General features: G+C 37.2%; 1 protein-coding gene across 1 annotated transcript; it reads left to right on the top strand.

Annotated features, from left to right (window-relative positions):
• The first annotated feature begins 6,541 nt into the window (after positions 1-6,541).
• Positions 6,542-8,727, top strand: LOC119084676 (intermediate filament protein ifa-1). The gene is made up of 6 exons (XM_037194754.1): positions 6,542-6,656; positions 6,733-6,919; positions 6,989-7,116; positions 7,178-7,314; positions 8,129-8,275; positions 8,527-8,727. The coding sequence occupies exons 1-6, from the start codon at positions 6,584-6,586 to the stop codon at positions 8,650-8,652; spliced, it is 798 nt and encodes a 265-aa protein (XP_037050649.1). The 5' UTR covers positions 6,542-6,583; the 3' UTR covers positions 8,653-8,727.
• The last annotated feature ends 3,885 nt before the right edge of the window (positions 8,728-12,612 follow it).

The raw sequence follows: 12,612 nt of genomic DNA, 5'->3' as shown, positions 1-12,612 counted from the left end.
AAAGAGAATTGCAGGCGCAAATTGGCAACAAGTGGCAACTAATCGTTCGGAATGGAAAAGAATTGGGGAGGCCTACGTCCAGCAGTGGACAGAAACAGGCTGAAAAAGAAGAAGAAGAAGAAGAAAAATTACTCTTCAATAATCGCCTTGCACCAACCAAATACTGTACATTCGCTCCACTAGCCGCAAAGTTTTTCTTTTCTATATTATCTACTTTTTTAGCAAATAAATCTGCTGAAAATGTGTCCCATTTGTTCATGAATAAGGCATACACCTCGTGTGAATTACGGCCGTAAACTTCACGCTCGTTCAAACTTTATTTTTTTCTATCATCGACACCAAGATAACACACAAAAAATTCTTTTTGGAATAAATCCTACATTATTACTCCAGAATTGTCCATAATAATAATACTTCCAATGGCACTGTTTAGTCAGGAGCAGCACTGTAAAGGGACTGGTTCCACAGCCGGGTGTTACATTAATTTTACATTAACGAACTTTACAGAAGGCATTTTAGTCCTCATCGAATAAAACAGTTTTAGGAATCCGTTGAAAATTACTCAAGTTGTCATATCCCAACAAAAATCTCTTCGAGAAAAGTGTGACGCAGTCTTTGAAATACAATTTCTAAAATTAATGATATCGCTAGAGTTGACGCTTTCAGCTTCGTTACGCAAAAATTAAATTTTACACCCAATTTTAGTTCAAACAAGCTGGCTTAGTTTTTCTCATCATCTGCCAAATAATTTTTACCAAAAAAAATTTGACTGGAAACAACCAAAATTTTACCAAAAAAATCTGCGTCGCATGTGGCAGATAAATTTTCTTGCTGGTCTGTTCCTGAACATTTGCCACTTTGCGACGCAGATTTTTTTGGTAAAATTTTGGTTGTTTCCAGTCAAATTTTTTTTGGTAAAAATTATTTGGCAGATGATGAGAAAAACTAAGCCAGCTTGTTTGAACTAAAATTGGGTGTAAAATTTAATTTTTGCGTAACGAAGCTGAAAGCGTCAACTCTAGCGATATCATTCATTTTAGAAATTGTATTTCAAAGACTGCGTCACACTTTTCTCGAAGAGATTTTTGTTGGGATATCAGTCGTTTTAGAAGTTTTAGAACACTGCTTTTTATAACAGAAATTCGGAAAAATTTGGCAAAATTTGACGAAATTTAACGAAAATCGAAAATTTGACAAAAATCGAAAATTTGACGAAATTCGAAAATTTGACGAAAATCGAAAATTCGACGAAAATCGAAAATTCGACGAAAATCAAAAATTTGACGAAATTCGAAAATTTGACGAAATTCGAAAATTTGACGAAATTCGAAAATTTGACGAAATTCGAAAATTTGACGAAATTCGAAAATTTGACGAAAATCAAAAATTTGACGAAATTCAAAAATTTGACGAAATTTGAAAATTTGACGAAAATCGAAAATTTGACGAAATTCGACGAAATTCGAAAATTTGACGAAAATCGAAAATTTGACGAAAATCGAAAATTTGACGAAAATCGAAAATTTGACGAAGAAAGTAATTCTCTATCTGCCACCATTCAAGAAATATCTCTAAAACCCCAATTGACCCACCCATTTCCAACTTTCGACATTTTTCACAAATGCCATTCTTTTCTACTCGTAAAACTCTGAGACTTTGCCGAAGAAAGTAACTCTCTATCTGCCACCATTCAAGAAATACCTCTAAAAACATAATTGATCCACCCATTTCCAACTTTCGACATTTTTCACATATGCCCCTCTGTTCTACTCGTAAAACTCTGAGACTTTGCCGAAGAAAGTAATTCTCTATCTCTCATAACCCAAAAAAAATATTAGTCCTTTCATCATACGCTCGAGTAGCTCAAAATTTGGTCACTCTAATCACTCTAGCTCAAACGAATCTGCCCCGATTTTTTTAATTATTTTTTTGTTCGAATCGTGTTACGAATATCTTTCATTTGATGGGTCGCACGCCTCTGTAGGTTTCAATACAGCTAAGCTACAGCCGAAAACGCGTTCCCGACCCTCGAAAACCACACTCAGAAACCACTTCGAGGCCAATAAAACAAAATTCTGGTTTTTCCTGGGGTAATGGCGTATCACATTTTCATTTTTATGCCCACCCTGAGGTTCCTGCAAAATTTCATGGAGATTGGCTGACTAGTTTCCGAGATCGACCGTCGATAGATAGACAGATAGACAGATAGATAGACAGATGGATAGAAACATACAGAGTAAGTTGAAAGATTTTGATTGTTTGGAAAACGTTAATTTTGTGCATTTTCTATCAAAATGACCAACTTCAAAACGATGTATCTCCGGCAATTTTAAGGTTACATAGTCGAGTGATAGCTCGTTTTGCTCGTATTTGAAGTGCAAATAAGATAGAATAGGACTTGTGGTGATACAGGCCAAAGGAAAGAAACTTAAATTCTCGCCTATACATAGTTGCCGCGTCTCAAGAAAATTTCTTCGTTCTTTTTTTGGAAGTTAGACTGCGTCAAGTCCTCCGCTAACGCTCCGGACATGATGAGCAGACATATATTCGGTTGGAAATATCTTTCTGATCGCGAGATCCATTAGATCGCATCGTTGAATTTAGCCTCACAAATTTCATTTCCAGTCGAAAACTTTTTTGTGAAATCCGTTGAACACTACTCACGTTACCGTGTTATCAAGCGACGAGACAAAAAATCTTTTGGAATATGTCTATAATCAGATCATCCATCCATTATAGCCCATCTTCGAGCTTAACCTCAGGAATCTCGTTCCCCGTCGAATAAAAAAAGTTTTTGGAAATTTCTTGAGGATTACTCAAGTTATCGTGTTATGAAGGAATGATTGAACATTTTGTGACAAACATTTTAGCGTGTGAATCCTCTGTAAGACCCATGGCTTTCAGTCAAAGGATGATTTTATTTTGTGCATTCAATAAACCGAAATACATTCTGACCTAAACAACTCCAAAATAAATTCACGAGTTTGAAAATTTGCATTTATACCGCTTCAACAACATTTATCATGCATTAGCACCATCAACCAGATTTCGAAAGCTTTAATGTACAAACATTGCTTTCCACAGTCTTTTCGTATTGAAATGCAGTATGAGCTTTTGTTTGATTGGACTTACAAAGTGATGTAAATTGTATACGAGCAAATGGTTTTTGGTAGCCTTAGGATATTCGCTAAATTTGATGATATGTAAATGTGATAATTCATAACTTAAATTCGTTGTGTGTCATTAAAAGGTAATAATCAACTTTATGGAAACATAAAAAATATGTGGAGAAAACAGTACTCGTAGAAAAATTGATATTGAGTCGAGATTATCGACACATTTTCTGATTTTGGTGTTGTTGTGATTCCACAAAAAATTTCGTTCAACAAATGAAGGTCTAGATTTTATTATCGCATTTTTGTTAACTACAGTACGATCCCATAGATAGACAAGCTTTGTTCGATATTATGAATGAATTTGGCATCCCAACCAAACTCATCAACTTAACCAAAGCGACGCTTACCGATACGAGATGCAAGATCCTGGTCGACAACATGCTTTCCGATGCCTTACGAGTAATCAGCTAACGGCTTTCGCTGACGAAGCTGACCTGATAGGAAGAGGAACACTAGCAGTCAAGGAACCTTTCATAGAAATGGAATGAGAAGCGTGTAAAGTTGGACTCGTGGTAAACGAAGAGAAAACCAAGTATATGGCATTAGAGCGCAGTCAAGGATCTCGTGTGGGGCAAAACGTGACCATGGATACGTACAATTTTGAAGTCGTGCAGTCATTCAAGTATTTAGGTTCGACATTAAACGTATGTGATATAGAGGAGGAGATCAAAATGAGAATTACGCAAGGAAGCAGAAGCTTCTATGCACTGAAACACCTGTTCAAAAGCTCACATGTATCCCGTGCAACAAAACTCCGACTCTATAAAACTGTAGTTCGACCCATAGTCATGTATGGTTGTGAGACCAGGTCCATGACATCCAAACAAGAGCAGATGCTGAACTGCTTCGAAAGAAGAATCTTAAGATCGATATGTGGACCAGTACATGAAGCAGATGGTTGGAGAAGACGAACGAATATGGAATTGTCCGAAATTTTTAGTAAGAATTTCATCACAGCTGCAGTAAAATCAGCGAGGCTCCGATGGGCGGGGCATGTGGCTAGGATAAATGATGACCGAACTGCCAAGAAAGCCCTCGACAGGAAATTTGAAGGACGTAAACCGAGAGGGCGAGGGCAACCACGGAAGAGATTGATAGACTGTGTGGTCGAAGATACTAGATCATTGGGGGTCGCGCATTCGAGAAGTCTGGCAGGAACGAGTGGAGGAAGTTAGTAGAGTCAGCCAAAACTCGCTTGGGTTGACAAAGGCTGCTAAGTAGTTTAGTTTAGTTTAGTATGAGTGGGTGGGGAGAACCCCTGCACCTAAGCCTCCAGTGGGCCTGTTGTGCTTACCCATTTATAATTACCTACAACCTGTTTGTTATGTTGAGGTAATCGAGTATATGGTTAGGTGAAATGCTCCAAATTATGTTATGTGGGAGGATGTAGGCTCCTAGGCATTTGGCTCTTTCAGTTATGTACGCTGGGCATTTACATAGGAAGTGTTCGGATGATTCTATTTCTCCACATTTGTTGCAGTGGGGGTCGTTGTGTACGCCGATTGTATGGGCGTGTTTGTTTAGGAAACAGTGACCTGTGAGGACGCCGGTGTTTCTTTTGATGTTTTTCTTGCCAAGCGATAGGAAGTATTTTGACTTCTTTTGGCTAATTGAGATGTTGTTTTTAGATTGGCGGGCGTGGGTGATAGACTTTCAATATTTCGTGAAAGCTTTTTTTTTCCATTCTAGGTTTACTTTTTTGAAATAAGATGGGGGAGCTTTTAGTCGAGGCTCTGGCCCTAGAGGGAGTTTTTCTGCGCCTGCTCTTGCAAGCTCGTCGGCCAGTTCGTTACCTTCAATATTACTGTGTCCTGGTACCCATAATATGGTTACTGTATTGGTTGAGGCGAGTCTTTGGTATCGTAGCAATTCAACACCAGAGCCGATTGGAATTTAAAGGCACTGATAGCGTCAATTGAGCTTTGGCTGTCCGAACAGATGCAGATTTTTTGATCGTGGGTGTTTCTGATCAGGAGTTTCCTGCCACAGCTAAGGATGCCATAGATTTCGGATTGGAATATTGTGGCCGTTCTCCCCAGTGGGAATGAGTGAGATTCTTCCGTTTCTCGGCAGTATATGCCTGCACCAGCGAGGTTGGTTTTTCTGGATCCGTCTGAGAACCAAGTGAAATTGCTGTCGTTGTCGATAGCCTTATTTACTAACCAATCATTCCTAGATGGGAATTTGGTTGTAAATTGTTTGTCGAATCGGTAGGTTGGGGTGATGGTATCAACTGGCATGCCAATTTCTGGATTCTCGGATTCCATTGTGGTCCACAGGCTGGCGTGACCATAGTTAGCTTTGATTAATTGTGAGGATTGGTGCAATCTCAGGCAGGTGGCTCTGGCTGCTGATTCTATGTAGATGTGCTCTGGCTGCTAAGTAAGTAAGTAAGTAAGCATTTTTGTTAACTACCCGCTATCTACTTGCAACGAAACACTAGAATATAGAATCTATATTTGTCAGTTGAAACCTTGGTTGAAACAATTTCAAGCCACATCAACTCTTCAAACCGAAAATATGTCGGTATCCACCAGATAATGGCTATTTTAAGAAAATTAAATTTCCAAAAATTCTCAAATTTTTCCATCACTTTTCGTCATTTTATCTAAAAATACAACAAATTGCATCGTAAATGTTGTTTTTACTGCCTTTTTAGTTGTTTTTCATGTCTTTGAGCTTAACTGATTACTTCGGAATGAGATCTAACAGAAAACAAAATTTGGAAATTTTAAGAATTTTTGTGAAATCTGTCAAATTTTGGAAATTTTTGGAAATTAAATCCACTCTTCCGTCAGTATGTGCGGTGCATAACCTACTATTGTATCTTGATTGACACTCTTTCCACTTTTAAACTGATGTTAATGTCGGAATCCAAACGAAACGCTTTCTGGATTAATCAGGAACACTATGAAGTCATTTTATCTTCTTAACGTTTCAATTTTACTACAAGAAAAGACGAAGGACAACAATGTTGATGGTGTGGCCCGCAATAGAAATTTTTCACACTACTTTTGTAGTCAAAATTATACAAACGCTGGCTAATTTTTCAATCTTTTACTTCTGTTGATTGAAATATCGCCTAATGTTTTATACGAAATCTTCTACTTCATTTGTTAAATCCTTCATCTCACTACATAAGACTATTTTGAACATATGTGATCGGTTATTTCTATCACTGTCGAAAACAGGTGACAAGAACCACTAATTTTAGTTAGCTGTTGGTACTAATTTGATCAACATTAATACAATTACAATAAAACTTTTCCATGCACACCTTGCATTGTATACATACCAACTAACAAATTTACTTCGTTTTTGATAAGAAAGATAAGAAAAATCCATTATCAGCTTTAAATGTAGTCAGTTCGATTTATAAATCACAAAGTGATTTGTTGTTTAGTAAAATGGCAAGCAGTGAACAAGAAATTTTTCGATTAAATAAGAAAATCAAGGAACTTCTCGCATTCAGCGAAAAAAGTGAGTTCCATTCAAATTACTCCTCAGGTGGCGTGTGTTTCTTCGTTATAATATTATAAAACGATAAACGTTCTAGCGTTCACACAAAACAAACAGCTCGAAACTGAGAACAAAAAACTGAAAGCCGACTTGGACAGGCTTGAATCGGGCTTCACTCGATCATCGAATCAGAATTTTCAATTCCGATTCGATCTGGAGAAGGCGACATTGGAACGTGACAACATTTTCGAGGCTCACCAGAAACAAAAGACTTTATTGAGCGAGTAAAATCATTTGAAACGACCGATCTAAATGAAGAATCATTTCAATTTGCTGATTCAATTTTTTTTTAGATTGATGAAAAAGCACAACTCCCAATTCAGACAGTTAAAAAAGCTCGAAGAAATAATTGCGAAAAATCACGATAATTTGCTACCGTATGCGGACATATTTGTAAAACGTAGACCAGTCACTATGATAGGTAAATTGAGGATCGATTAATTTTGATTTACATTTATCTGCGAAAATTAATGGTATAATAGAGTCGATTGCACAGTTGGGTAATGACGGATCATTAAGTGAAAAAGTGAAGAGATTAGAAGCTGATATAAATGTACTTCAAGAAGAATTGCAACGATCGTACGAACTGATTGATCAACTGGAATTCGAAATTGAGGAGGTAAGTAGAAACATGAAACATGAAACATAAATCTAGCAGAGTTGAGTGTTAAGTGGATTTTGTGGAACCACTCGTAAAGGGAGCAGAAAGACTGAGTCTTTAAGTTTACAACAAAAATTAACGACGAGCTCTGATATAGCAAAATGTTTGTTTAAACAAATGAAGTACCAGATTTCATGTTGAACGCTAGGCGATACTTTGAACAAAAGAAATCTCGAATATAACCATCTCGAGGTTAATTAGTTTGATTAATAAGAAATTTGCCAAAACTTTGATAATATTCAGGCCATCCGCGTTGAAATGGTCTCCAAAGAAGTGCCGGAGATCCAGTTTAACGATAACTCCAACAGGACGAATCTGACGGGCTCTAATCTCTCACCGATTTATATAGTTGTAAAGCCTGAAATGATTGATGACTTTGTTCTATAATTTAACCACTTTCTAATGTCAAGAGATAATTGTCCTTCTACCGTTCTTATCCAGTACATTCTTCTTTGTCGCCAAATAAATTGTTAGCACACTTGAGTGTTGCTGTTCTCTCTGAATGACTACATAATAATGGCAAAGAAATAGATCTGTTACATCGTTTATTCAAAGTATTACCACGTGTGTGGCACAAAATCTAGTACTTCATCTGTTTTAACATAGATGTTGCGCTATATAAGAGACAATTACTCAGAGATCATCGTTCATTTTTGTCGTTTTGATCGGTAACAGATGACTTAGCTGTTTTTAAAACTACTGTTAAAGTGTCGTCGTAAATTCGCCTAAAAAACAAAATAAAAATTTAACGAAAAAAAAACCCATTCAACAGATCGACTATCTTGAATCAGAAAACGAACGTCTACAAGATGAACTGAACAAATTACGTGCATCAATGAACGACATTGACAATCAAAATCCGAGCCACAATGACACCACCGTCTGCGATGAAGATGAAACCGATTCACTTTCGTCGTCGGTAAGCATAATAATTAAGTTATTTCTTTATACAACCGGTACGTCTTCATTCAAAGACGAACAAAATTTTTGTTTACAAAAATTCATTGTCATTGCCAATTCAACGCGCGGTCCGTATTCGTTCATTATCGTTGTGAGCGAGAAGAAAAAAATGCAATTTAAATTACACAACCGGTACATCCATATGTGTGTTGTCTCTCTTGTGTGATCTTCTCTATATCATTACGGTTCATTTAATTTAATTTATTTTAGCATCAAGTAGTGCACGCAGAAAAACTGGTCTCTGACAAACATACCAGAAGAAATTTGTTGCATAAAAAACTGGAAACTTTACACCAACACAAGAGGTGCTCTTTGGGAAATACTGACAGCAATTGAGCATTGGTTTTAGATTTTATATTGTCGATAAAAAGTGGAAAATATAAATTTTGAATTAGTCAACTCGGAGGCAAATCATTTTTTTATTCGTTGTCGCCTTTGCGGTTAATTGGTGCAACGCAATGTCGTTCACACGAAATTATATTACGACGTACATTATGTCACGTACACAAATTACTGTATCGACGAGTGGGAAGTATCTAGTCCAAAGGGAAGCGTGGCAAACCAACAACTCCTTTCCACAAATCCTCAAAAGCACACGGAGCCCAAGTTTCGAGATAGTTCTTTTGCAGCCAACGCACTTCATTCTACATACCAATTTTGCTTTCTGCATACCAACTACTTTCTGGTTACTGCATGCCAATTTTGCTTAACCTGAGACGAAAAGCTCAGGGGCGTAGATTGCAAGAACCGAATTCCCGCACATAAAAATCAAAACAGGACTCCTGTCCACATTTATTGACTTTTAGCACGACAGTGTAAAGTTAACATTGACGTTTCGTAAATGAACCGCTCCTGCCTGGTTTATTTTACTCTGCCGTGCTTTTAGGGAACGATTTTTCGGAGCGACAAACAGAGCGGTAGCTCTTCCCTTGCCCGTTCATCACGTAAAGTGGCAAAAAAAGAAGAAAAAGTCGTACCTCGAGAACTAGCGGCGGTCCTATGTCCTACAGGTGAACTGACCATCTTCAGTTGCTTCCGCTAACCTCTTATACAAGGTATACTTTCTGCATACCAACGTCTCAGATAAAGCAAAATTGATATGCAGAAATAGTTGGTATGCAGAAAGTAACTTGACGACACTGTCAAGTTACTTTCTGCATACCAACTATTTCTGCATATCAATTTTGCTTTACTAAACAACCATTGAATAAAAAATGGTATTCTATTTGACAGTTGTCAACCATGATCACTCTTGCTAGAAGTGCGTTGGTGCTGCACTAAAATTCACCCGAAAGTTGGGTCAGCATATTTGTGGTCCGTTGAAGATTGGTATTACCTTCAGTGCTTACATACCTTGGTTTGTAAATGAAATAGTTAGGATTAGGATTAGGATAAAGTGGGTGAGACTCTAGAGTCTCTGCACCTAGGCCTCTAATGGGCCTGTTGTGCAACCCACAGGATTTGTTAATATCTCTTAGTACTGTTCATGTAGCCAAGGACGTATTTTGGGTGTATGCTACGTATGGAGCTATATTGAATATTAAAATTGCCCAGAACTTTTTTGCGATTCATTATGAAGGCTGGACACACGCAGAGGAAGTGTTCTGCAGTTTCATTGTCTCCGCACCTATCGCAATCTGGTGAGTCTTTGAAGCCTAGCAGTTTAAGGTGATAGTTTAGTGAACAGTGACCTGTTAGGACATCCGTTAATCTTTTTAGACTTTTCCTGTTGAGGGAGAGGAAGTAGTTTGCGAATCTTGGGCAGATGGTTATACAGTTTCTTGCTTGCCTCGCTACTTGTGTATTCTCCCAACCGTTCTTGAAGGCTTTTACTTTCCAGTGGTTTATGTGAGAGTAAAGCATTGAGAGAGGAACTGGAATTCCCGGTTCGGGTCCAAACAACGGAGTACTCGACGCCGATCTCGCAAGCTCATCCGCTATTTCATTACCTATGAGGCCATTGTGGCCCGGGATCCAAGTAAGACAGACCTGACAGTTATTGGCCAGTGAGTTAAGTGCATCTCTACATTCTAAAGCTAAAGAGGATGAGAATCTGTAATTGGCCAGAGACTTGATTGCCGCTTGGCTATCAATGAAAATATTTATTGGCCTACTGAAATGGTTTTTAGTCATTATCTCTGAGCATGAAATAGTTACTCGCGCGAGGTAATAATGAAACGATGTGAGTCACTAATTTTAGAGTCGCTTGCTGTAATCACAAACTTTCAGCTGAAACACTCTTATCAAAAAACCGAGAAGTTCATTCAAATCGAAAATGACATCAATTCTCATACCACAATGACCACATTCCTAGAGAACCATTTTTCTTTCGTCACCGCCCCTTTCGTTACACAAGAGTTAATATTAAAGACTTTTTGACATCAGCTTTAATCAATAGATCAATTGAGTCTGTTGGGATCAAAAGTCGGTCTTTTTCAGCTGTCAAAGTGACGTTTTAAACGTCAAACTAAAAAATATGAAAACTGGTCCCAAAGTCGTTAATTTTTCTTGAAGAAAATTTCTTCAATTCCTTTGCTGAAGTAGAATTGAAGAAAAATTAACGACTTTGGGATCAGTTTTCATATTTTTTAGTTTGACGTTTAAAACGTCACTTTGACAGATGGAAAAGACCGACTTTTGATCCCAAAAGACTCAATTGACCCTTTGTCGTCTGTAGTACATCTAGCGAGTCTATGACTTCGTTTGATGTAAGGTAAAGTTGATAAAAAGAAGAATCGGAATCTGTGCGAAGTTCTACGATTAAGCGATCTACCTGTTGATGACAACAAACGAAATATTTTTGTAAAAAATTTTATCTATCTAGAACGATAATCTCGAGCTTGTCTCCCTAGGGAGTTTTTACTTATCTCGATATATCTTTTCTCGACAGATAAAATATGGTATGCACCTATTGCCAGACTGTTATTTTGACGTGTACGCCTTCGGCTCTGGCAATAATGTCCTACACGTCAAAATAACAATCTTGGCAACAGGTACAAATAATAGCGTACGAAGACGTGACTACGTCAAGTGTTTCATTGGGCTCTGTTGGCAGCAATGAATCAACACGAAATGTTAAATCAATGAAAGCTCCGTACAACAATCTACGAGTCAATATGGTAGGTGCTTACATTGACTTCAAGCAATGAGACGATTAATCAAAATCTGATCCATTGATTAAGGCCGAAAAATTAGTAAACTCGAAGGACACCACGCATATAAAAGCTCGTGAGATTTTTTTTATTTATTTATTTATTTAAATTCACTAAGTACGCTGTCTTCATGAGGTTGTTCGACGAAAAATAAATAAATTCAAATTAACCAACCATCAATACAACAGGTTCACATTCAGATTATACCCACAATTTCTTTCTCAAAACGTTGTATCATCGCACACCGTTAGTGAATATGTTGGATGGGGGTACAAAAAAAAAACCGATTACAAAATTATGGTGTTCCATTACGTTACGTTTAACATTTAACAAAAAGAATTGTTCACGAATCAATTTCTTTAAACAATTCATTCATCAAATCAAAGAGAACACATTAAACAAATAATTATTGGTATTTATACATTACAAGGCATTGCAAGGTATGTATATACGGTCAAGGTTCATCGAGCGATTGAACAGTCATTTTCATGTCTTTAAACTCAGATAAATTTTTTTTAACAAAAATACACAACCTCATGCCACCTCAAGAACCAACCACAATGAAAAATGCGACCTAATACACAGCAAGAAACGAGAGAGAAAAAAAAAACAAAACGAAAAGAAGGTCGCACGATATGTATCTCGCGTTTGTCTAGTGTATGGTCCGTACGGTTGAACCAATTTTTCAAACAGTTCAAACACCGCACATAAATAACCTATCCAAATCAACATTGTCGATCTGTTATTCAATCAGAAAATTTGGTTCAAATTAAACGAGAAAGAGAGACCGTAAAAAACACTTAGGAGCTGTATTATTATGCGCATGTAATGTGAAAACGACATGAAAGCGAAAACAAAATTAAAAAAAAAAATTGCGAAGGTCAGTTATAGTATACCTATAGTATGGTCATACCCCATTGATGTTGATGGGTTTCATTTGTTAATTTTAAATGAATGTTTATGACGCTGTGTTGTCTAGCAACTAATTGCAAATGTTGAAGAAAAAAAAACTTCCTTTCCAATGGACACATGTAGGGACGTGTAGCTTAATTTCCAGGTTGATCAGCGCCTATAAATCAAGTTGTTTCATTAAATGAATTTTATAACACGGAGTAGCGTAACTGCATAATTCCGATTTGACCGA

This window comes from Bradysia coprophila, unplaced genomic scaffold, assembly GCF_014529535.1.
Source record: "Bradysia coprophila strain Holo2 unplaced genomic scaffold, BU_Bcop_v1 contig_87, whole genome shotgun sequence".
NCBI classification, from domain to species: domain Eukaryota; kingdom Metazoa; phylum Arthropoda; class Insecta; order Diptera; family Sciaridae; genus Bradysia; species Bradysia coprophila.
Note: the sequence above shows the minus strand (reverse complement) of the source record. Positions and strands in the feature narration are given on the sequence as shown.